The sequence below is a fragment of the Maniola hyperantus genome, chromosome 15, assembly GCF_902806685.2.
Source record: "Maniola hyperantus chromosome 15, iAphHyp1.2, whole genome shotgun sequence".
NCBI lineage: Eukaryota > Metazoa > Arthropoda > Insecta > Lepidoptera > Nymphalidae > Maniola > Maniola hyperantus.
Window position 1 is genome coordinate 5,539,267 of NC_048550.1, and position 25,499 is coordinate 5,564,765.

General features: G+C 37.1%; 1 protein-coding gene across 2 annotated transcripts in view; it reads right to left on the bottom strand.

Annotated features, from left to right (window-relative positions):
- Positions 1-30: 30 nt before the first annotated feature.
- The window catches only part of mol (dual oxidase maturation factor 1 mol), a 73,541-nt gene continuing 48,072 nt past the window's right edge, over positions 31-25,499 (bottom strand). For both annotated transcript variants that reach the window (XM_034976202.2, XM_034976201.2), the window contains 9 exons: positions 10,070-10,246; positions 9,187-9,244; positions 7,302-7,439; positions 5,417-5,642; positions 4,798-5,009; positions 4,194-4,374; positions 2,675-2,827; positions 2,020-2,133; positions 31-1,470 (listed from right to left, as the gene is read on the bottom strand). In XM_034976202.2, coding sequence (XP_034832093.1) covers positions 1,422-1,470; positions 2,020-2,133; positions 2,675-2,827; positions 4,194-4,374; positions 4,798-5,009; positions 5,417-5,642; positions 7,302-7,439; positions 9,187-9,244; positions 10,070-10,234 — 1,296 coding nt within the window. In that variant the 5' untranslated portion in view covers positions 10,235-10,246 and the 3' untranslated portion in view covers positions 31-1,421. The remainder of the gene's footprint in view (positions 1,471-2,019; positions 2,134-2,674; positions 2,828-4,193; positions 4,375-4,797; positions 5,010-5,416; positions 5,643-7,301; positions 7,440-9,186; positions 9,245-10,069; positions 10,247-25,499) is intronic.

The following is a 25,499-nucleotide window of genomic DNA, read 5'->3' on the forward strand; positions in this document are numbered from 1 at the left end:
ACATCAACTAATTATAAATAAAAGTACATATACGTTCTCAATTGGTATATTTTGATCACAATAAATATTACTTTTCTTTTCCTCACTTTTAACAACTAATTAAGAGATGGCCTAATACATAATCACTATTGGAAACACATTTTCACAACATTGAAAATAATTATTCTTGTAAAATTCTATATGATGCAGATGATTAACTAAAATGTCGATTATGAATTGGTATTGATAATAATAATATAATTGTGGAGAGAAACACGGCACGCAGCTTCTTACAATGATGCATTTTACATAATAATTTTATTTACTACGTGTTTGGCAACTATTACAATAAATAACTTAAAAATAAATGTAATTACTAAATGACTTCTTTCCACCCACACTTTAAACCTTTAAAACATTAAAACGCTTTTTTAATTAGGTATGGATGACAATTTCAAGTTTGTATATTAAGAAATACTTGGAAGTTACCATTTCATTTCAATAATATTATTAAATCTGAAAAGTTATATTCTTTCAAATTAAGAGAATTTTAGTCAAAAGTTTGGTCATGATTGCATGTTAAAGTTATTTGAAATATTTAATTAAACACCACCATTTTTTAATTAGGTTACATAAAGGTAACATAAAAATCTGCTTATTCAGAATATCGAGTATTGTAAAAATTTATAAAAAATTGATCAAAACATTGTTAGCGTAGGTACCTACAAATTGTGACAGGGGCGGCCATTCGTGCAGAATGCACGCGGCGTTGACACGAAGTTTCCTTATTCATAGCGGTTAGTGTCCACTCATTTATTTTAGAAACAAAACAAACTTTTATAACATTGTTAAATTAAAGTAACAAAAAAATGTACTTAAGTTGTCGTCCTTTCTTATGTTAAGTAATTAAAAAGTAGTGGTGTATATTTTGAGTCTTAGAATGCACGCGTCCCACAGGCAAGTAGAAACGGATCAAAGGATTTGGATTGGATGCAATGGATATATTCACCCTGTGATAGAGTAGTCTTTAGGTAATATATTATGTAGGAATGGCACAAAGTATTCACTTGTGTCTAAATGTTCGTATACTTACTTACATCTATATCAAAATTACGTGATTTTACGAGGTACAAAAATTTACATTCACTATTTTACTTATGACACTGGATGGAACTGATATAATTTATTATTTAATTTACTTAGGTACTAATAATAAAGTTAATAGGTACATATTTACACTTCACTTTATAATACTCGTATCTAAGGGTCCCTACACACTTATTCTATCACTACACCTCAGGTTTACATTTGAATAAAATAATACTTTTTTTACTTAGGTTTTCTGCTGACCGTAGTCGCCTTCACAATTTTAAGAGATCGGCAATTTGTGTTTAGAAGATTTTTTATAAGTCTACACTTTTCAAATGTCCTATTTTTTGTTTTCACCACATGTCTTTTACTCGTTCCGCCGCTGGTATTTGAGGCCGATACCTAGAAAAAAGATATTTTGTAAATAAAAACACTTTTTCACTTCCCATGCTCGTAAAGTTCTTCTTTGTGCTGGCTGTAAGCGGACTAAAACTGCTTTTCATGATCTTGTGCATAAAGTGTATACAGGTAAATAAGAAACTATCTGATGACACATGGATGACACAAAAAAAATGTAAGTAGGATGTAATTTCTAAAGTACCAGCAGTAATATTTTGCACTTAAGATGAGGTCGGTTGTGTACCAGCAGTAATATTTTGCACTTAAGATGAGGTCGGGAGACCTATACAATCTCATTAAAATATCGCTCGAATTTCACTTAGACATGTACCTACTTATAATATTATTATTGTTTCATTTCCTCGCAATCGAAGTGAAAAGCAGAGTGTATAACTCGGTCATAAAACCCATTTTATCCACGACTTAAACATCTTGGATAGAATGACTTGTTTTATGTCTTTGATGTACAATCCACTATTTATACAGACTAGCCCTAGAAAGAAAAGAAAAAAGTGAAAATTAAACTACTTATAGGTAGATAGAATTTTATACCTCTGTGGTGACGTCATAGTGACTGAACCAGAAGAAGGACTCGCCAGTGGTGACATCTTGATACCGGAACTATTACCGTTTATACTCGACCCAAAACTCGATGCCGAGTCCGCGCTGAAATATGAATGAATAAAAATGCTATATAGTGCCTACGCAAAAAAAAAACCGGTCAAGTGCGAGTCGGACTCGCGTACGAGGGGTTCTGTACCATTATCTATAAAAACGAGCAAAAAATCACGTTTGTTGTATGGGAGCCCCCTTAAATATTTATTTTATTTTGTTTTTTAGTATTCGTTGTTATAGCGGCAACAGAAATACATCATCTGTGAAAATTTGAACTGTCTGACTATCACGGTTCATTTCTGGTGACTGACGGACAGACAGACGGACGGACAGCGGAGTCTTAGTAATACGGTCCCGTTACCCATATTAAAAGTAAGTAGACTGTAGAGGGGAAAACTGATGTCAGAAGGGCGTTCCATTACGCTTTGAATTAGAAACGAGGAGGGCAGTCGCTTCGTACGTGTCCGTGGAATTTCGACTACGTACGGCTGCAGACTTTTGCGATGCCTTGTGGTACGATAATAGAAAACTGTTATCTTCAAGCTCGAGAGAGTTCTGGCTAAGCATTCACTTTAAGTAATAAAATTATTACCGGTCAATTTGCCGTCTAAACAGAGGGTACCTCCACGGTGAATTTGGTTTACGTTGCTCGGGCGAGAAGGCTGGGTTGTCCCGCCCAGTACTCTCGTTGACTATGTTCATTGACACATGCCGCTGCGTTTCGCGGGTTTTTGATGACAGCCTCCTATGAAAAAAGACGTGATCGTTTAGACGCACAACGCCAAAAACGCAAAATGCCAAATTAAAATTGTGACGTTTTGCAATAATGAAAAATTACGCATAATATTTACCAAACAAGCATAGTGCCAAAACGTAAAATGCCAAAATCCAAGTTTTTCTATTTCAAGCAAAGCGTTCTTAAATATTTTAAGACTTATTAAAATCTAAATTTTAAGGGTCTTTTAAATTTTAAGAGTTTTTTTTTATTATCATAGCGATTTGGCATTGCACGTAGGTATAATGCGCTTTGGCGTTAGGTATACGAGATACGACATTTTGCGTATAATATGGCATTATGCAAATTTGGCATTCTGCTACGTCATTTGGCATTTTGCGTTTTTGGCGTTGTGCGTCTTAACGGACATAACACCAAGGTTTTTTTTTTAAATCAAACTTTCACTAGTAAACATAGGTCTAAAGCAAGATCTTAATAAAATTATTATTCATACTAATATAAAAATAAATAAAAAAATTAAAAAAAATGTCTGCTGCCTTTTCAGGGCCCATCCGTTTGACCAATTTTGACGAAATTTGGCGCAGAGATAGCTTGCATCCCGGAGGCAACATATTATGTTACTTTTTGTCCGGAAAATCAAAAAGTTCTCATGGTATTTATACCATGTACCATTTATTTGCACGTGGGCGAAACCACCCACGTGGCCACGTCCAATATCATCGTGCAACGTGGACATTATCTATTTTATACAGAGGCTAGCTTATACTCGCGACTTTGTCCCCGTGGACTGCATAAATTTTAACCCCCCATTTTACTTCCTTAAGGGTTGAATTTTCAAAAATCCCTTAGCGGATGCCTAAGTCATAAGAGCTATCTGCATGCCAAATTTCAGCCCAATCCGTCCAGTAGTTTCAGCTGTGCGTTGATAGATCAGTCAGTCAGTCGGTCACCTATCCTTTTATATGTATAGGTATTTAGATATAGCTTACAACCAGTATACGGATGTAGGTTGCTTTTTTTAACAGATTTTTTTAAATATATAAATAACTAGTAAAGTAGTAGGCGGAATGTTAAGAAATTACCACCGCCCATAAAAAATTGCAGCATCGGAGGAACCGCCAATGCGTTGCTGGCCTTTTAGGAATTTGTTGATCCGCCCCCAATAACACCATGTTAAAATCTTACTGGTTGCCAATACGTTGTTTTTGGCAGTAGATACCTACTTAAATAATAAAAACATTGCTACGATGGTTGGTAGTTGGACCTTGATGATGCTGTATGTGATATGGGTAAGCGAGTAACAAAAGTCTGAAGGAATCTTGTGCAATCCAATTAAGTCACATTGCGGTTAATTATGTATGTTTACATTACTGACCTCAGTATTCTAGAAGGTAGTGAGCTTTGCGTTTGCGGTCGTGCCCGCTGCCTGCTATCAACTATAAGGACGTGTCTATCGTACGGCGTATCGTAGTCTACCTCTAGTACCGTTGAGAACTTGTGTGGCCAAACTAGATCTAACGCGGCTATTAACAATCCCACCACTAGGCATATACCACCTGGAAAAAATATAGACCAATAATTAGTTCTTTTACTATGTTAGATATAATTGGTAGCAAATCTGTTGTAGGTCCTACTTACTCAAAATTTTACCAAGTCATTTAAAGGACTCAAAATCAAACCATCAGTTTTATTTGACAGCAGGAAATTGTAAAAGAATTTATAGGTACTTTGTTTAGGTAGACATTAACATTGGCAACACCCAACCAAACGACACAGTGTGTCACAATGTTGACTCACAAATTCATCCTCAAATCAAAGAGTATGTAACCATGCCTCAAATTATGTGAACATCTGACATGTTACATTGTGAGTTATTGTGCCGCGTGGTGTATAGTGCATTTCTGTCGGTACATCTAGCAATGTGTGTCCTAGTCATAAAAAATTTGAGTGCAACAGAACTGGTCATGAGCAAAACCTACCGGCAATAAGAACTAGCCAGAAGCACCAGCCCAGCGAGAAGAACAGCATAGCTCCATCAAGTCTGACTATCAAAGGAACATGAGGCAGCGATGCCCAATAACCGCCTGCAGCTGTGCACAGGGTTACGCCTAAGGATGCCATGGCGTATGCACCGTACCGAGGAACCACAACCAGGAGGAGGTTCATGAGCAGCCATAGCGCCAAAGCCGTCCTGGAATGTGTGAATAACTGATCAAGTTCTTATTATCTGAATCGTGTTCTTTAAAGAACTACTTAGTTCGTGGCGTTGCGAAGCCACAATAGCGCTGAGATAGCAAATTACGATACCTACGCTCTATCTAATCCAACGAGTGACTTTGAGAGACAAGTTTCCTAGTTGCGACAATGCGTTGATCCAAGTTTCTCCCTTTCTTCGCAAATCATATTAAGCTGTCTGTTCCGGTGATTATTATTAACATTTGGTAATAGTCCCGTAGTTACTCTTAATCGATTTGTATGTGGAAAGATCTGGGAGCCCACCGCATATTTCCAAAAATAGAAATCGTCTGCTAAGAATCTGTCCTTTTGGACCATTTTAGATACTTGGCAACGCCACGTCTAATATCTGCACTTTCATACCAAAGCAGCGTGGTTGTTGTGTACCCGGCCGCCCTGTACTTAGCACCCCACTCGAAACCCTCGTGCTCCGCCGCGAAATGTTCAGCGACAGACAGTACGGGGTATGGTAGACCTCGTAAAAGGCCGGCGCGATACCATTCTTGGATAGCACCGGCCTCCTCCCACTGGAACTGTTCGTTGTAGTCCACGCCAGGGTCTCCTTTTGACAAGTTTCCCCATGACAACGCTGAAAATAGAAAAAATGTTTTGGTCATTGAGTATTTAATCAAATAGCAGACTGTGATTTAGAACTTAACCCTAAGTTAGGTACTCTTAAATTGTAGTTTGGGTGGGTTGTTCAAAGAGGTGACCGATCAATTGACAAAAAACAAATGACAAAGTTTCATTTCCCAAACAAATTTTAGCAAAATTATGAATCGTTTTATGATCGTTATAAAAATTATGTTTCTACAAATAATTCACTTGATAAAACAAATTACCAGACAAATTGTCATTTCATAAAATATCATTTGACAAACAATTGATTTCTTTAATCGTGTTAATTAGTAAAACAACATATCGCACTTTTTTTTTGATAAAATGAATTGTTTGATAAAATGAACTGTTTGATAAATACTTTAAGAATTCACCAAATCTTTTATATGTCGACCGGGCCGACGGAAGAGACCGCTTACTATAATGGGGGGTCTCTTTCCACCCAGAAAAAAGGGCCGTGTATAGTGTGTATAGTGTATAGTGGTAGTCGACGGGCCCGGTCGATTACCACTATGGTGGGGGGTCTCTCTCATCTCCCCCGCTCCCACCATCAAGAGCGAGCGAAGCGAGCTCGGGACTTGGGGCACTCCGACTCGGAACGGTTAGGTTAGAAGGGGATGGCGGGGTCTGAGACCCCGCCATCCCCTTCGTGGGTTATTTCTTTTTTTCGCACCAAGAAAAAAGGAGCCCCATGATATTATTGCTGCGTTGCATAGGGGTTTGCATATGTATCCAAAACAGACTTTTTGTGTGTTTTTTGTTAATTAGTTATTTTATCAAATAATAAATTTATCATCTATTATTTTGTAAAATCGCGAATTTGAAAAACAAATTATTTGGTGAAATAATAAATTTTTAAATGATATTTTAACATTCAGCAAATTTGCAAAGTAAAACATTTGTGAATAGAATATTTGTCAAATGATCTTTTGTAAAATGATATGTTTGCGGTATACGACGTTTGTGATTTGATTAGTTTTTCAAAAGTTTTTGGTGAACTGATAATTTGTCATACGTTTTTTGTCATTCATTAGTGAACCGTTCAAAGAATATCCAATTGTACTCGTTATTAGAACTAATTGCACGAACTGCAATTCTGCAGTCGGCTGCAATTTCTAAGTGCTTGTTTGGCGCACTTACAGGAACATGAAACTGAAATATCTCAGTCACCAAAACACCAACTTTGGTGAATATTTTAAGTTTTTGAAATTGTACAGTAGCCGGCAGAGGTAGCCGGATATTGTACATCGGCATTTAGAAAGAGATTTCAGCATCGAAGAGTTTTGTCGGTCTCAACGACAGAGACAACGCTCTACGAAACCACTGTCTCTTTCTAAAGGTCGATGTACAATACTTCCTGCCGGGTACTGTAGAGCCGGTCTTGGAGTGAAACGTGCGTCATACTATGTTGTGAGGCATCTGTGTGGCGTCGCTTGCTTTTCTTTCATGATGTATTATACTTAGTGGAGTAGCGGCAGGGCGGGCGGTGCATAGCGCGTGCTGCAAGTTGCACCACACTTTATCTGGTGTAGAGAACTATGGAAATTATCTTATTTTCCCTTGTGTTTCAAGATTTGAAGTGAAGGCACAATATACTAGCAATCACAAGAAATTAGTATAAGTATAATACCAGTGAGTGAAACATTGACGTGGCCCAAGCCGACGTGAATGGCGAGCCAGCAGTCGAGGCGTTCTGAGGAGAATGCGCGGTATGCGGCACGCGACACGCGCGCCCCTGACACATGCCACGAGGATCCGTGCTTACATACTGAAAGTTACATATTTTTATGTTTATTACAACGTGAACACAAAAATAAACTTATCTTTCTTTCTTTGAAGGGTGTGGAAATACAAGTTCGCTCGGAAAGGGAGTACCAAAATGGGTAGTAGGTTGCTTAAGTACCAACCCTTAGGCCTCAGTATCGACAACATCAATGAGCGGGACGAGACGGCAAGAGCGGGCGATGATACAAAATACACATTCCTTTATATATTTCTTTTTGTATTATACTAGGTTATGCTCGCGACTTCGTCCGACAACGTGTGTGTGGACTACACAAATTTCAAACTCCTATTTCCCCCCCTTAGGGGTTGAATTTTCAAAAATCCTTTCTTAGCGGATGCCTACGTCATAACAGCTATCTGCATGCCAATTTCAGCCCGATCCGTCCAGTAGTTTGAGCTGTGCGTTGATAGATCGATCAGTCAGTCAGTCAGTCAGTCACCTTTTCCTTTTATATATTTAGATCATTTAAGTATCTTATAAATAAGGCGCAGACCTACAGAGGTTTGACATTGAAAAAGCACAGACTTCTTTCATTGCATGCTATTTATGAAGTTAAGTAGTTTTTCTTGTATATAGATAATAAATTAAAAATAATAAAAACATGGTACAGTTCTGAATGAAACCGAGGATGGACGACAGGGCGGTAAAAAATGAATGCGTAGCTGTATTGTTTTATCTGGTTTCATCGTATCCGCGGGTATAACCATGAGTTATACACTTAGGTTCTGTAGGAAATCTGCTGCGTAATTGTGTGACGGAAGTCAAAATAATCTCGTCAAAATCATATCGCCATGTATTCTCGTTTGATTCAAGTATCGAAGTCTTTGTAAGATTTTTTTGACAATCCAACGAGGTAATTCCTATTGTACATAATAGTTGTATCAAGTACATGCGGGCTTACGCAACTGGTTAATCCGTTTAAGGTCGTGAATGTATACCTACCTACCTATGTAAATTGCGTCGGGTAAAGTAACTCATCAGATCGAGCGTTTATTATTTATATCATTAAGTATATTAAGTACTATTTATTAGCTGTTACCCGCAAGTTCGTTCGCTTGGAATTAGTAAAAGTGTGGATTTTAGTAGATAATTACGAAAAGTTACAGGTGCGTGCTCGGGATCGAGTCAACCACTATTTGGGTAAATGCAACGATTTTTCCAATCTCTTGGGTTGTCAATGGTCGCTATTACTGGCCGACTTAGGGAATTTGTGCACTCATCCGTAAAATCACGGATTCCGTAAAAATACAAATCGAATCAGTACGTATTTGTATGACGGCCACTTCGAATAATCACGGATACGAACCGAATACGGATGAGTGCACTTAGGCTGAGATCTATAGAGCGCACCTACTTTGACTTTGCTTAGACTTAAGTTTCAATTAAAACGAGACAATGCCAGCGATATGAAGCTGTAAAGTTTTAAACAGTCTTAAGGGCGTTTGTGCGCTCATCCGCGATTTTAAGGATCCGTACGTATTTGTATGACTATGACGGCCACTTCGAAAAATCACGGATACGAACCGAATACGGATGAGTGCACAAACGCCCCAAGTCTGAGCAAACTGTAAGTCAAAGTTCGCTTTATGCACATATCAGCTGACTGACGTAATGTATCTAAGCTCGAACTGCTGGGAAACTTAAAATTTTGAACGAAGGTTTTCTCTATACCTAATTACTTAACTTATTAAAAAGACTATACATTAAAATAATACCTTAAGGAGCTCACCTAAAATCACAGTGCCCACGAAGAGACTAAGGGTGACTATCGTGAATGTGGTGAACCTCTGCAATAAAAATTGTGTTATATTAGGCGAAGACAAAGATAGATTCCTAGCAGGCAAAGCCGTGCCGTCAAGCGATCGATCCATGTTAGAGATCTACGATCCTAGCGTATACGATGCAGCTATCCGAAGATCAGTAAGACGGTTTCTATTATCTACAATCAAAGACAAAACCCTCGATGCAATCTGAATTTTGCATCTAGGCCCTAGGGCTAAAGGTCGTCACCTATTACAACCGCACCACACAACCTCGCTAACTTGTCTTCGAATAAAAAAACATGCTGTTTGCTGTGCCAAAGTGGTGAGTGATGACTAAAAGTACCTACAAATTTGCTGAAAGTTTGGCTATCGTTTTTGTCGCTCGATATGCTGGTTTTGATAAAATGTCTGCCAGCTTCTTACAGATTTGCTCGATTTTATTGATCGTTACTGTTGCACGTTAAAGATCGATAAATATTTAGGTTGAAATCACATCGCTTGATGATTTATTGATCCACAGTGACGATCAACAAAAATACGATTTCAATCAATGATATCATATGTAAAAAAAAGTACAGTGGAAACTCACAACACACACAAGTACAGTGCAATTTGTATCTTTTTGTCCTTATCACGGAGCAAGTTATACGCCATAATATAATAATACTACAATATGTCTATCGTATAATGTCATTGATATCAATCGTCTGTTGCTTACACAGAACTTCGTAAAAAGCAAGCTGTTTTCTAGTTCCATGGTTGCGTAAAAACAGTACCCGACTTTGTTTGATCACACGTGTCGATCGTCAAAAATCGAGCAAATCTGCAAGCACCTTTATTGATGGTCACCTCTTTTCTGATCCCGGGGAACACGGCAAGGAACGCGATGTAGAGGGTGAGCGCAGCGACGAGCAGCGCCAGTGCAGGCACGTCTGCGGCGACTGCGGTGCGGTTGTGGTAAGCGTACAGGGTCGGCCCGCCTTCCTCGCGGAAAGCGTCGAACCACCCCTTCATCGCTCACCACGCCTGAAAAAGTAAATAAAAAATATTTATTTATTTTTATACTTTATTCCACTCACACACAAAGTAAACAAATCGACAAACATACAAGGATCTTAATGTAATATAGCCGTAGCATGGAAAGGTGGTCTCATCGTATCGTTAAAGTAAAGTTAAAGGATTTTTTTAATAAATTATTATAATAATTGTTTTTTAAATCACACCTCATATTATTACAAAAGCGAAAGTGTATTTGTTCGTTTATTGGTTTGTCTTTCAACTCCGTCGCAATGGTACAACAGATCGTCATAAATTTCGCATGGTTATAGTTAAAGACCTGGAGAGAAACATAGATAACTTTTTATCCCTTAAAATCAAAGAGTTCCCACGGCATTTTGAAAAACTAAATCCACGCGAACGAAGTCACGGGCATCAGCTGGTGTTACAATAAAACTGTAAGCTAGATTTATCTAATTACTGTACAAATCATGGCCACGTGGATTGATGCTAAGAATACTGACTGTATTAATTCACAAAGTGACTTTCACAAAGTAACATTGTTTCCATACTTTGAAAAACAAATAATTTGAATTGGTGTCTTCGTCAGCTATGTTTCCGTCAACCGCTTTTATTATTAAAATTTGAAAAACAAATAATTTGAATTGGTGTCTTCGTCAGCTATGTTTCCGTCAACCGCTTTTATTATTAAAATTGCCATTTAGCTTATGGTGGCATATTGAAAGTTTGTAGATACCTATTGAAGGTCTGAGATTTCGTGACTTGGGAGGAATGCGCAGGCTTCTTGCGAAATGCATTGGCCCTCGGGAAGCGGATGTTGTTATCCGGCTGCTGGTTAAAGTAATAAGACGTAATCTGTCTCTCTGTCTGTTAGCTTTTCATGGCGCATCCGTTTAACCGATTTTGACGAAAGGTTCAGAGATAGCCTGCTTCCTGGACACAAATATAGGCTAATTCTGACGCCGGTAAATCGGAAGGTTCCCACGGGATTTTTAAAATCCTAAATCCACGCGGACGAAATCGAGGGCAGCATCTAGTCCAAGAAATATATTATCTAGTCCTTTTGTACCTATTTATTCGTCGGTAGCTATCTTTTAATGACAGTTCCAGTGCTTTTTTGTACTATGTATCTACTTACGGGTATCTTTGCCTATGAAATAATAATCTGGATATGGTTAATGTATTTAATGAATATCTGATATTCACTTTATAGTCTTTTTATAATGTTTAATAGGTGTATTTGTATGTTTACGCGCGTTTAGTGTTGCTTTAGCACTGGTGGTCTATTCTAGTACGAAAATGCTAATTTGATCGCAAATGCGTAACCTTTAAACGATGGAGCAACTAAACAACGAAATCCATGAATGAATTATGAGGAACATGTGATTATCTCAATAATTACACCATGCTTGCTCTTTAATGCCTTCTGTTCTGTATCTTGCATTGTTAATACCAAATACTTATAATCTATACTTCTATACTAATAATAAAAATAAGTAAAAGTAGAGGTAAGAGTTTATATAGGTACTGTATGTAGGAGGTAATCTCCGGAACTAATGCCAATTCTGAAAATTGTTTCATTTATAGATAATCGAACCTGGGACCTCCCACTGATAAGACTACAGTGCTTCCCACTGCGCTGCGTCATCAAAATAAGAATTAATAGGCAGGTACCTACACTACCAAGCAATGACTAGGTATATAGTATGCAACAGGTCGAGATGGCAATCGGGATATGGGGAGGGGGGACGCTCCGCACATACGCACGTCTCCCGTACTATCCCGCAGCGCGGGGGCTGTGCGAGTATGCGGGCGTCTCCACCCCGATTGTCATCTAGACCTGTCGCATACTATACATGATTAAACTCTAAGTCCCAACTTCTCAACCATGGATGGGTAACTACTGCACTTTTGGATTTGAACAGGCTGATTTAAGAGCTGTCGATGGTGAATTTATATTAAAGGTACGCTTAGGTACCAAGCAACGACTTTATGATTCAACTCCATGCCCCAACTCTTTAACCCTAATGATACAAGGTACTGCACTCTTAAGCCGTAGGCATTCAGACACTGTTGATTGTGAAATAATATTTTATATGCGAAACATAGACACCATTCGAACTAAAATTTCCAACTCTTCAATACTAGGAGCATGCTATGGGTTTTTAGGAACTGTTGATGGTGAATTAACATTGTATCATTTACATTAACTCTACGATAAAATTTAAATTAATAAAATTCTACGCACTCCTTCGAAAACTCTATTGTATTCTAAACTTATTCGCCAGCGAGACAGGAGTGGAGAAGGCGGATAGGGAGGCGTGAGGGGTGCAACGGATCCACGTGATTTTTTGCATGGATATAGTTAAAGACTGGAGAGTAAAACAGGCTAATTTTATCCCGGAAAATCAAAGAGTTCACACGGACTTTTAAAAACCTACATCCACGCGATCGAAGTCGCGGGCATCAGCTACAGTTGAATAAATTCGTAATAATTTTAATTGATATTGCTCAGTCATAACTCTACGTTGATTTGCCGGAAACGCTTTTATATACAATAGATACCTATCTAGTTACGTTTTTTGTTCTCAAACCGGAAGAACTTGTGTATGTACCAAGGTTATCTTACTTTGAAACATGTTTTAATATAAGCTTGGTTTGTATTACGTATTGAAAGGTAACCTTCGGTAAATGTTATTTATTAGCTTTATAGTCATATGAATGTTATGATCTTGTTTGTCAAGAATTTTTATAGCTTAATTTATTTCTTAGTTTATTAGGGATTTGTTACATACCTACTTTTAATTATACCTTAATTTTTTATCTGAAGTCTGCAGTATTTCTAACTGAAATGAATAGATATGCAACCTGGGTTCCAGGATATTTGCTTTCCTATTCTATGGATCCTTCAACATTTCACCTATAAACATACTCGTAGCTTTACCACATTTTGGAACTATTACCTCAGTCCGTAAGTTCTTGACATAAATAACTATGAATACCTACCCCGAGTAGTGAGTTGGCATGCCGGAAATGATTTTGTATGCTGGCTATTTTAGAGTTACCGGAACTCGGAAGCTTGGTAAGTTGAATTCAAGGTTATTTTCTTAAAAATAATATGAATTAATTATTTATTACACATAAGTAAAGATCTATAATGCAGTAGCTGATAGACTAGCAGCTAGCTGACCCCGACTTCATTCGCGTGAATTTGCCGTGGGAACTCTTTGATTTTCTGGGATAAAAAGTAGCCTATATTACTCTCCGACCTCCATGCCAAAAATCAAGTCGATTAGTTGCTTAGTTAGGGCGTGAAGGAAGGACAAACAAACGAACACACTTTCTCATCCATACTAACATTATAAATGCGAAAGTGTGTCTGTCTGTCTGTCTGTCTACTAGCCTTTCACGGCCCATCTGTGCAACCGATTTTGACAAAATTTGGTACAGATATAGCTTGTATCCCGGGGAAGGACATAGGCTAATTTTTATCCCGGAAAATCAAAGAGTTCCCACGGGATTTTTAAAAACCTAAATCCACGCGGACGAAGTCGCGGGTATCATCTAGTTTATAATAAGTAGTAGTAGAAATTTTACAATCTATATCTCCATTAGAGAGCGGATTGAAATCTGGAAGATCGCAGGTTCCCATTGTACTGCTGGTCGTACCTACCAATTTTTAGGACTAGTTTTGCGTTTTTTAAAGCCGAAGGGGGAATTTGTTATTTAACAGTTTTAATACATATATCTATAATATATAAATTTTTTCAAATCAAAGCTGCATCATCACTTACCATTAGGTCTGAATGCTGTTGCAGTCAAGCGCATTTAGCTTAAGATAAGTTATTACGAGCGCCAACTTGCCAACAAAGTGGTCCACGAGCTTGATCTTTTACCTACCTATATGTACTTAGATAATTGTACATAAAAAGTACATACTTATGTAGGTGTAATGTAATGGCAATAATAAAGATCACCCAGTTGTTGTACTAATTAGTACAAGTAAACAGAACATTAAAACGAACAAGCAATCAAAATCAAAAAACTCTGGAATGAACTAAGGCGTTGTCTTAAACCCGGAAGCCGTGGTCGTTGCGTATGTACGAGCGTGCCTATAAGGTCGAGTGCAACGGATAACCGGCCTTCATATGTGATAGCAAGGGCAATACACAGTCATGGTCAAATTTATAATTAGAGGGAAGAAATTACGCTTTTCAATAACTATATTGCGTGTGAATGGTTATTGATCGTGATGAATTCTAAACTTGATGCAATAGGTAAATATTTTTTTTTGTATTCGAAGACAGGTAGGTACTTCAAATGAAGAGGAATTTTGAATAGAAATTAGAAGGGGTACCTATGTAACCCTCATCGGTTTCTACGCAGCATCGTGGTAGGAAGATAAATCACTTGGCGGCACGTCTTAGTCGGTAGGGTGGTAATTATTAGCCACGACGACGGTCGACATCTTTTATTGGACCAGAGGCAAATGAACCTGGGGAATTCCACTTATAAGGACAAACACACATGTGCCACGGAGGTGACCGACCTAATAACCTTATAAAAAGTAAAGACCTAAAAAACCTAACCTACCTAATTGATTAAGGAGGTTATCCAACTCCTCAATCAATTTAGATACTAAGGTGTTTCTGTAGCCAAAAACAATTTAATGGTCAGTGCTCGTCATCTCAGAGACAAAAAATTAATCAGACATCCAATGACGAAAAATTAATCATCGTGAAACATATAACAGGTATGAGTTTTTTGTTTGTGAAATTATATGGGAACGTAGCTACCCACTCGGCCGGTCAAACGCAAGGACAAGACAAGTTAATAAGGATATTGGGTGGTTGGTCAAAAGGAGCATCAACCTTGCAACCTGTCGAGTTTATAGCACATGTTTATACCTCCATATGCTATGTGATGCCAATTACGTGCTTCGACTATGAAAAAGGTCCTTACCTTAAGGTAGGTACTACGTATTTTCGGGATATGACATACTAAACATGACAGACGTGATTCTTTCGAGTTAAATGTTTACATGATACAGGTACATTAGGTAAAAGTCTACCTTGTTGAAATGTGCAATGACTTTTATTTTAGAAATTATATGGGAAAGATACTCAGTGAGGGCCGGTCATATGCAAGGACAATACAAGTCAATAAGGATGTTGGGTGGTTGATCCAAAGGTGCGTCAACCTTCACATTGTCAAATTTATATCTCCAGTTATGTGATGTCACTTAAATACGTGCTTTAAATATGAAAAAGGTAAGGAAGGAAGGTACTAGGTATTTTCGGGATATGACATACTAAACATGACCAGTCAACATGACCGACAGGTGGATTGTGATTTAGTTCGCGTTCAATGTTAACATGATATAGGTATAGTACGCGACAATTGAGATGGCAATAATAGGGGTAGGAAAGCCCTGCGCACCCGCACTACCCCGCGCTAATCCGGTGTGGGCGAGCGCGGGTGACTTGCGGGTGAGCCGTGAGCGAGGTGTGTTTCCCCGCCTCATACCCCGATTGCCATCTCGACCTATCGCGCACTATAGGTACATGAGGCAAAACCTACGTTTTCAAAATGTGCAAAGATTTTTTGGCTGTGAAATTATATGGGAACGTACTCAGTGAGGGCCGGTCATACTCAAGGTCAAGACAAGTCAATAAGGATGTTGGGTGATTAATCCAAAAGTACGTCAACCTTCGCATAGCTCCATATGCTCTGTGATGTCAATTACATGCTACGACTATGAAGAAGGTAAATAAGGTATATTAGGTATTTTCAGGATTTAACCCTACAACCACTTTGTTTCAATTCGGCATATCACATATGTAGTAGTACCTACTTGTTAATTTTTTAGTTTTTTTCTTTATTTTCTTTAGATGCGGTTGTGACTTGTGACGGCTAAGGCTTTGTCTAAAAATCAGTGCAGTAGTGCTGCAGTTTTGGACTACAACAAGCAGTCCAAGACTGCAGCATTATACTGAGGTAGTAGCCTTTTCAGCCGATATACGGAGTCGTTTTTGTTTTCTTTGTCAAAATACAATTTATATTTTGTAACTCGTAGTTTTAAGTTTAGTTCTATTTTTAACCGACTTCAAAAAAGGTTCTCAATTCGTCGGAATCTTTTTTTTTTTTTTTTTATGTATGTTCCCCGATTACTCGAAAACGCCTAGACCGATTTTGAAAATTCTTTTTTTTGTTTGAAAGGGTATACTTCAAAGTTGGTCCCATTTCAATTTGGTGAAGATCTGATGAACATCTTCGAAGATAGATACTGGAACTCCTCAACGGATAAGAGTAAATTGCTCGCGATCAGTGTAATAGCTTAGTAAACAGTAGACTTTTAACCAGTCATAGCATAATTCCATGGGGCCACTAAAAATTGTGAAATAAATTTTTTTACAAAAAAAATAAAAACCGGTGGTATAAAAGCACTGCTTAACTTAGTTGAAAATTTTCAATGCCTATTTTTTATCATGATCTGCCTGTAAATAGGCCTACCTAAGGCATCACACCTTGTGTACGCCAATAGTTATGGAGGTATACTAGGAAAAAACTACCATGTCAAAACGTACAGTAGCTAAAATTAGAGATGCCTAAAGTAAGTATGGGGAAACCTATAATTTGCATCACGAAATAAAAATTCGTCATGTCAGATTTGGGAATTTAAGATTAAAAGGTCTTCGCAGTTTGGAGTGATGTCATAAACCGGCATTTCGGTTGAATTGGGTTGAATTTAGATTTCATTGATTTATGATTATTGACAGCGGAACCTTTGATTGGCGTATAGACAGACAGATATCTAGCGATTTTTTAATATAATAACTATTTATTATGGTATCAATCAAACTTTTTAAGGTAGGTATGATTGAGTATCAAAGATGGTGGATGGTGGTTTGATCGCAGATTGCAGCTGTTTATAACGAGAAAATATACCTACCTGATAACGTAAATTTACGGTTTACACCAATATCTAAGACATATTATCTACATGTTATGGTAGCTATGCTTTGTTGCCATTTTTTTGTACACCACAAATAAATTGTACTTAACAACAGTTGTATACAAAACTTGTAGAAAGTACTTGTCAAAAATGTCAACTCTACTATCTGCTACTATATGACAATCAGGCAGACAAAATGTGGGCAAAATAGTCTGAAATAATGACTATAAAAATTTGATATTGATGTATCAAAAGTAAAACTTATCAAGTTTTACTTTTGATAGTTTTTTACAAGTTTTGTCGAAATCAAGTATCACAACTTATTTGCTGGTGAATATACCTTAATCTGGCATAGTCAAATGGTTTTTGTACCTACAGCTTTACACATTTCTCTTAATCAATGGTTTCAATGCAATAAGCCAATAATACTAAGAAAGCTTTTTTATTTCTTTAGAATTAATCGTTTAATATCCATTTCATCTTGAATGTGTCTGATAAAAATTTATTACACCGACAACTTATTAATTAATCTGTTATACAACGTTATGCAGCCTTCATAACCTGTTAGCCCGGTAACCTTAATTTGCAACTTGATGTATTTTTAAGTAATAACTAAACGATTCATATAAACAAAAGGCTCGCGGGGCTTTTGTTTACATGAACGCATGTCGTTTCGACATGCGTTTCCCCGTTTCCGCGAATGGGATTCATTTTGGTTCAAGAAATATTGGCGAAAAGTCGAATCATCGTCAATTCGACAAAGTAAACTGAACTTTACCTGCACTACGTAACTTAACTTTTATTTATTAACTTATTATATTAACTTAAATTGTAACTTTTTGATTGCAACTAATTTAGGATTTCCGTCTTATTTTTATTTATCTTAGTCATTTTTAGGGTTCCGTACTTCAAGAAGAAGGTAGGTAGGTACGTGATTTTAGGCAGGCTTTTAATTAGAAGTGTATAAGTATGTTATTGAACAAACGAATAGAGTTGCTTCATTTTAATTATTATACTTAGCTTACTTCTGGTGGGAAAAGATTGAATGAGCTAAACTGTTAATTAGTTTTAATTAATCCCTCTCCTAACTTTTGATACTCGGTTTTTCAATATGACTCTTTATTGTCCTAATACGTTGTTCAATAAAGACGTTTTGCACCATTTAGGTTATTTACTATCGCGGCCAACAATCCTCTGAGTCATTGCTTTCAGCCGCTGACAACAATCTGGTTATGTTAAATTTCACACGCTTGCGTTATGTATGTAGGAAATTGACGTCATAGTTACACATGCCAGCTGTTCCTAACTTCTAAAAGGACACTCTTGTTAGCACTAAACATCGGCAATTATTAGCAAACAATTAGAAAAGGACATGTTATAAAAACAGAATTACGTCTCTACGACGCGAAAATAAATAATGTTTCTGAACAGAAATTTAAAATTCAAAAAATCATATAGAAAGTGTCGTCACATATTTTATTAGACAAATACTACTTACTATTCAACGACACCACTGAACGACACTACTGGGGTGTCGTTTACAATTATTTTTCGGTAAAGACACCACCGCCAACCATTAAGGTTCTGCGTTAAATAAATCAATTATTTATAGGTAGGTAGGTAGTAGGTGGTGGTGTCGAGTACAAAAAATAAAGTAAACGACACCTCAGTGGTGTCGTTTGCAATTATTGTTGTCGTTGACAAGACAATAAAATAATTTCTTATTATTATGAAATACTCGTGTCTTATATAAAAATACTAGCTGAGGCCCGCGACTTCTTTTGCGTGGAATTATGTTTTTTAAAAATCCCGGGGGAACTCTTTGATTTTCCGGTATAAAAAGTAGCCTATGTCACTCTCCAGGTCTTTATCTATACCCATACAAAAAATCACGTCAATCTGTCGCACCGTTGCGACGTGATTGAAGGACAAACCAACAAACTAACAAACAAACACACTTTCGCATTTATAATAAGGGTACTGATAGCATAAACACAAACAGATCATCAAGTTTAAATACTGTTCTAATAACCCAAAGGTTTAAAAAACCGGTCAAGTGCGAGTCGGCCTCGCGCAACGAGGGTTCTTTACTTCAGAAGAAGAAAAACGGTAAGAATAACTTTTGCTAACGAACCGCAAACATTTAACTTTGTTTGTAGAGGTTTATTGTTAATATCACAAAAACTATGATAGTTAGAGAGTTGATTTTATTTTTCCTGTAAAATATACATAAACTTCTATTGATCATAATTATTTCAAAATTTTCGATTGGTAAACTTTGGAGATAAAGGGGGGAACGGTATTTTTTTTTTTCAAAATTTTGCATACCTAGTATCTGGACGGTGTCGTAGATGTTTTCTCGAGATACACAAGCCAGGTTTTCCCACGATATTTTCCTTCAGTTATCATTGTAGACTAAATTATGATGTGTAAATATTTGGTGTCTTTTAAAACCATCTTCTTATTTATCTTGTCTTTTTTAAAGGGGGTAGAATAGGAGTTTGAAATGCGTGTAGTCCACGCGGACGAAGTCGCGAGCATAAGCTAGTCTTTTATAACAACGTCTATGGATGGATCTATTAGTGGCGTACGAATAAAAAAAATAAACATTGCGTAGACTTAGGTAAATCGTCTAGCGAAAAGAGTTCTTTACCATTAATAACAGTCATCTAAAGGGCAACCACGAAATGAACTACTAGTTAGTTCGCCGTTGTGCTCTTGTCCTTGCAAAAAACTATTAACCAACAACAACAAACTGCGGTTAATGGTATTTTATGTTACAAGTGGCCTCTAACTGTTGCGAGGGCAAACAGAGACTTCTGCTTATCACAGATCAATTTAATGGCAGGTATTCTTTTTTAGGGTTTCGTATACGAAGAGTGCCAACGGGACCCTGTTACGGCTGTCCGTCTGTCTGTCAGCAGGCTGTATTTCGTGAACGTAGTAGGTAGAGAGTTAAAATCACAGAATGTGTATTTCAATTTAAAAAAAATATGAAAAATAGCGTCATTATTATCTTGTACCTAAGTTGGTAGTTAGTATAAGTACACACGAAGGTACTGCGTTGGCTACAATCAGACGGTGACAAGAGATAATGCAGCCTAGAATATGAAGTGCACTTGCCTAAAAGATGTCTATTCACTCTTGTCTTGAGGATAGCTATATTAAACATATAAGAATGCTGTTATTTATTTTTATAATGCTCAAATTATATTTCAAGGGCTTGAGTTGAAAATTATACATATAGGAACAAAAATACTACAAGAAAGGTAAATTAAGATAAAAATTAGGACTCATAAAATTTAAATTAAAGCATTGACCTTGACATTTGTCGGTCAAAATGTTTTAACATTTACATAGAACCTTTGAACTTTCCGTCATTAATTCGTGAACTCTGCTTCCCATAGATTCTGCCTCGACGAGCCAATAACATCATAAATATTAAACATACGCATAGTTTAACTACTACGTGTGTAATACAAATATTTTTGTTATGTATGTAGTGCTAAATGTATCTTTTGATAAATATATCAAGAACTACATGAGGCCCGCGATAACACCCGCGTAATTTTCGGTTTTTAAAAAATCCCTTGGAAAGTCTTTGATTTGCTGGGAGAAAAAGCAACATTTTACGGGATGCAAGCTATTTCTGTACTAAAATATACCTACCTAATGATGCCCACAACTTCGTCTGCGTGGGTTTATGTGTTTGAAATTCCGTGGGACTTTGATTTTTTACGATAAAAAACATCCTATGTCCCCGATAAAGACGCAATATCGGTTCAACAAAGTTGAGTTGTGGGAAGGTAAAAAACAGACAGCACGAGTTAATTGCAAACCAATTTTTTTTATTATTATTAAACATTTATTATGTTGAATATTAAAATATATAATATTTTAATTTAATACCTATGCTGTAAATTTTTTTTTTCCACCTTTAGTGCGAAGGATATTGTGTTTGCTTATAATTATGCTTGAATTTTTAAGTTTATTCAGTACCTACTTACTAAACAATTAGTATTTCTGTGAACAAATCAGTGTCTAAACAAAGGCTTGGCTCATTTAATTAAGTAAATATGAAGCATGATCTAAAATTCTTAGTTAATTAATATTCTAGAATATATCTAAATGGTTCTAATTAAGACTTAGCAATAAATTTAATGGGGGCTGCCTATTTAAATCCCCATAAAAGAAATAGTATTGGGTTGCCATGTCAGTGTCGTCTTGTCTCACTTATATGGTATGGGTGAAAGTCACCCGCGTAATAACATTCAAACACGGAAACTAGTTGGATGAGCTATAGTTATATGGAGCGGGTAAAGAAGATGATTGGTCTATTTACAAGACACTGATTGAAGACTGAGAGATTGGTCTATTTTAATAGCATGACAGGAGCGTAGGCGTAGGTAGAAATCCTTCATTTTGTATTAAAAGATTAAAATAAAGATGAGAGAAAGATCATCATAATTCCGGTGTCTCGTTTTTTTTATCTTAAAAACCACTGTTAATTCACCATTGTTATACTATTGTATGATATTAACGAATACTTAGTTACTTAAGTGTAAGATAAGGATAAGTACCTAGGTAATAGATAATTATTATTTATCGACATTATACTGCTAGGATCGGACATTTCTCTTTGTTTTCTTGTTCAAATTAATTAAGTCTTCTTAAGTTAAATGTCTGTATTTTTATATGTAACTACTACGTAGATATATAATTGGTTGATTTTTGAGCAGTAGCCCTACTAGTACTTGTACTTGTATCTTACTCACATTAGCAAAATAAAATATTTTCCAACAAGAATGTACAGACTTAATTAATATTATATTTCATTTAAATTATATTAAAAAGTTAAAATACTTACGTGTATGCAACGGAACTTAATTACTTACTTCATGTTGCCTACGTAGTGAAAATAATTTTATTCAGTTTTTTACACCTTAAAGCGCGCGAGCCAAGCTTACATAACCGAACGTGTGAGTTCCGATCGAATCAGAACTTGACCTTGCTATCAGTTTGCGAGCACCATCCGTTTCTTAAACATAATACCTACTTATTCGTTATACTTTTGGATTATCTGGATATATTATTACGGTTACAAGGTTATGTCTCTAAGTAAGCTTCTAGAGTTTCGAAACAAAGATTGTTCGTTCAAATATATGTAGTTTAAACTGTTTTAGGTTAACTGAACTTTGGATGCGAATTTTTATCGTACGTAAATGTATGAGTTAACACTGAATACGTTTTTCTCCATCAAATAGGCAGTTTCCGGTAATATCGCTTTGGTGAAGTCGTTTTTGATACGTGATGTATATTCACGATAATTCTCTACTTTGATTCCAATTTGATCTCACAAACATTTGTGCCCATAAACCGTACAACAACGTGTTCAACACACGAAAGTGTATTTGAAAATCCCAACAATCTCGAATTGTTTTCAGACGTTAGAACTACACGCACGTATAGCTACCTACTTGAAAGACGGGATGTTCGTGCGTATTTGTACGTGTTCACACGAGTTAAATTCGTACGAAAACGCATTCAAAGTGCAGTCGGCCTAAAATATTATAGGCATCACATAGCATAGGCATAATAGGCATAGGGTTTAGGTACATCACTACTGCGAAAGCGCGCAAAGCGAAAGTGTGTTTGTTGGTTTATTGGTTTGCTGGTTTTTTGGTTTGTCCTTCATCACTTCGCAACGGATCGACGTGATTTTTTGCATGGGAATAGTTTAAGACCTGGAGAGTGACATAGGCTACTTTTTATCCCGGAAAATCAGAGTTCCCATGGGATTTTTAAAAACCTAAATCCACGCGTACGAAGTCGCGGGCATCAGCTTGTAACGATTACAACTGTTTTATTGACTGCTATTACAAGCTGCCTTCATTTAGAATGTCAGACTGAAGATTAGTCTTTTAGCAAGGTTTTCCAGTCAAACGATTTTCTGCAATTGCTCAGTTCAGTTAAATGCCACTCGTGTCGTTGACTCCATACAATACACGATTCAGTTTCGCAAAATGAATTCAGAGCGATTGCTAATTGTCGGGCCTTCCATCGCTCACTGAGCACGGTGGTCATAAATCATGTAGACAAATAAATGGATCACACTCCTCAAGTGAGACCGGTAATTTTTAGGGTTCCGTACCTCAAAAGGAAATACGAAACCCTTCTAGGATAGCTTCGTTGTATGTATGTCCTGTCCTGTCTGTATGTCTGTCGGTTAAGACCCTTTTCTTAGGAACGCGTGGAAGTGAAAAAATCAAATTTTTAAGTCAACGCAATCAAAAGATACAACTGTTTATAAACCTATAGAGTAGGTATTGCACTTCTCGTTGACCTAGAATCATGAAAGGCAAAAAGCAATATATTCCAGCACAAGTAAAGGAAAACATCCGAAAACCATAAATTTGTAGTTATATCACATTAAAATTTGCTATTACAAACTTATACATTCCCGCCCGCCCGCGACTTTGTCCACGTGGACAACACAAATTTCAAACCCATATTTTAGCCCCTTAGGGTTTAATTTTCAAAAATCTTTTCTTAGCGGATGTCTACGTCATAATTATAATCTGCATGCCTTTCAGCCCGATCCTTCCAGCAGAAGTTTGAGCTAGATCAGTCAATCAGCTGTTCCATTTATATATTTAGATTACACGTATCCTTCCAAGGTACGGAATCCTCGGTGCGCGAGTCCTACTCGCATTCAGCCGATTTTTTTTTCAAGTGAGTGGTGCTGACATTAGAGTACTACAATTTCAAAGCAACAAGTTTGCATTGAGTAGCGCTTTGGTACAACCTTCTCAAATGACAGCCGAGCATAACAACGGACATTCGGTATTCGAGCCAAGGCCCTGTAATGAGATATTTAAGTTAGATAGCTGCACAAAGAGAATTAAGAGAATTTCAGCCGGTACGGGCAGATAACGTCTCCCGTCGTGTAATTAATTTTGTGAATGGGCTTGTTATGGGCAACGATTATGCGAGCCGTGGGTGCGCCTTTGTGTAAGATGTAGTATTAGGGAGCTAATAGTGCTTAATGTCAAACTAGCTTTTACTCGTGGCTACTTATGCGTGATGTATTAGGTATAATGATTGACGGAAGGTAAGAAAATAACGTTGGTAAAAGCGGTGATAGCTTAGTTCTTAAAACGTCTCGGCCTTTATTCATGAGATTCGGGGTTTGATACCTCTAACTTGTTATGTGCGTTTTAGGCAATTAAATATCCCTTGCTTAAACGGTGAAAGAAAACATCGTGAAGAAACCGGCATGCCTGAGAGTTCGCCATAATGTTCCCAAAGGTGTGGAAGTCTGCCCAGCCGCACTAGGCAAGCGTGGCAGACTATGCCCTTAACCATTTTCATTCTAAGAGGAGACCCGTGATCAGTAGTGGGCCGGCCATGGCTTGATCATGATGAACAAAATGTTGGATAAGAAAATATAGGAAACAGGACGCGACATAAACATGTTGCTTCGTTATCAGACAGGCTATGATGATTGAAATTTAGGTCTTGATGTATCAGGTAATTATTCTCGCGAAATTTCCAAACCGCAACAATAAAAACCCCAAAGAAAAATGATTACAAGTAATAGAGGCGGAAGTATTATACATTTTGAAATGTGATTTATATCTTTAGCATTCAGATCATCATCATCATCATCATTCACACGCTCCGTCTTGCGCCGCCTGAATCCAACAGTTCCCTGCAACTCGTTAATATCGTTTGTCTACCTAGTTGGGGGTCTGCCAACGCTGAGTTTCCCGGTGCGAGGTCACCATTCTAACACCCTGGGACTCCAACGTCTATTGGTTTTTCGAACTATGTGTCCTACCCATTGCCTATTATATTGGTATTTGCGGTGGGTTTCATAGTTATTTGATTTTCGATTGCAAAATCCTGTCTCCCAGTTCCTAATGAACGCAAAATATTCATAAACAGATGCATAACTGCATAAAATCTTACCTGCTATGTAAGTGGGCAACCTTGCACCGCACTTACACAACCGGAACATAACGCTACGAATCGCTTAGACTGCACCGCATTTAATTTACATTATACTTATCTGCCGAAATGATGGCTAAACGCACTATTACTTTAATAGTATAATATACCGAACAGTACCCGTAGTACAAGATTTTACGTCTCACCAAACCAAACCAAATTCGAGAGTCGAAATACTTCCGCTTTACAGTAAACTGGATCTTAAATGCCTTGTTTTAAAGCTCAAGTTTGTCTACACTTCTACAGCCAGCGCTCCAAGCGGAAACATTGCGAAATTAAAATCAGTGGCATTGAATA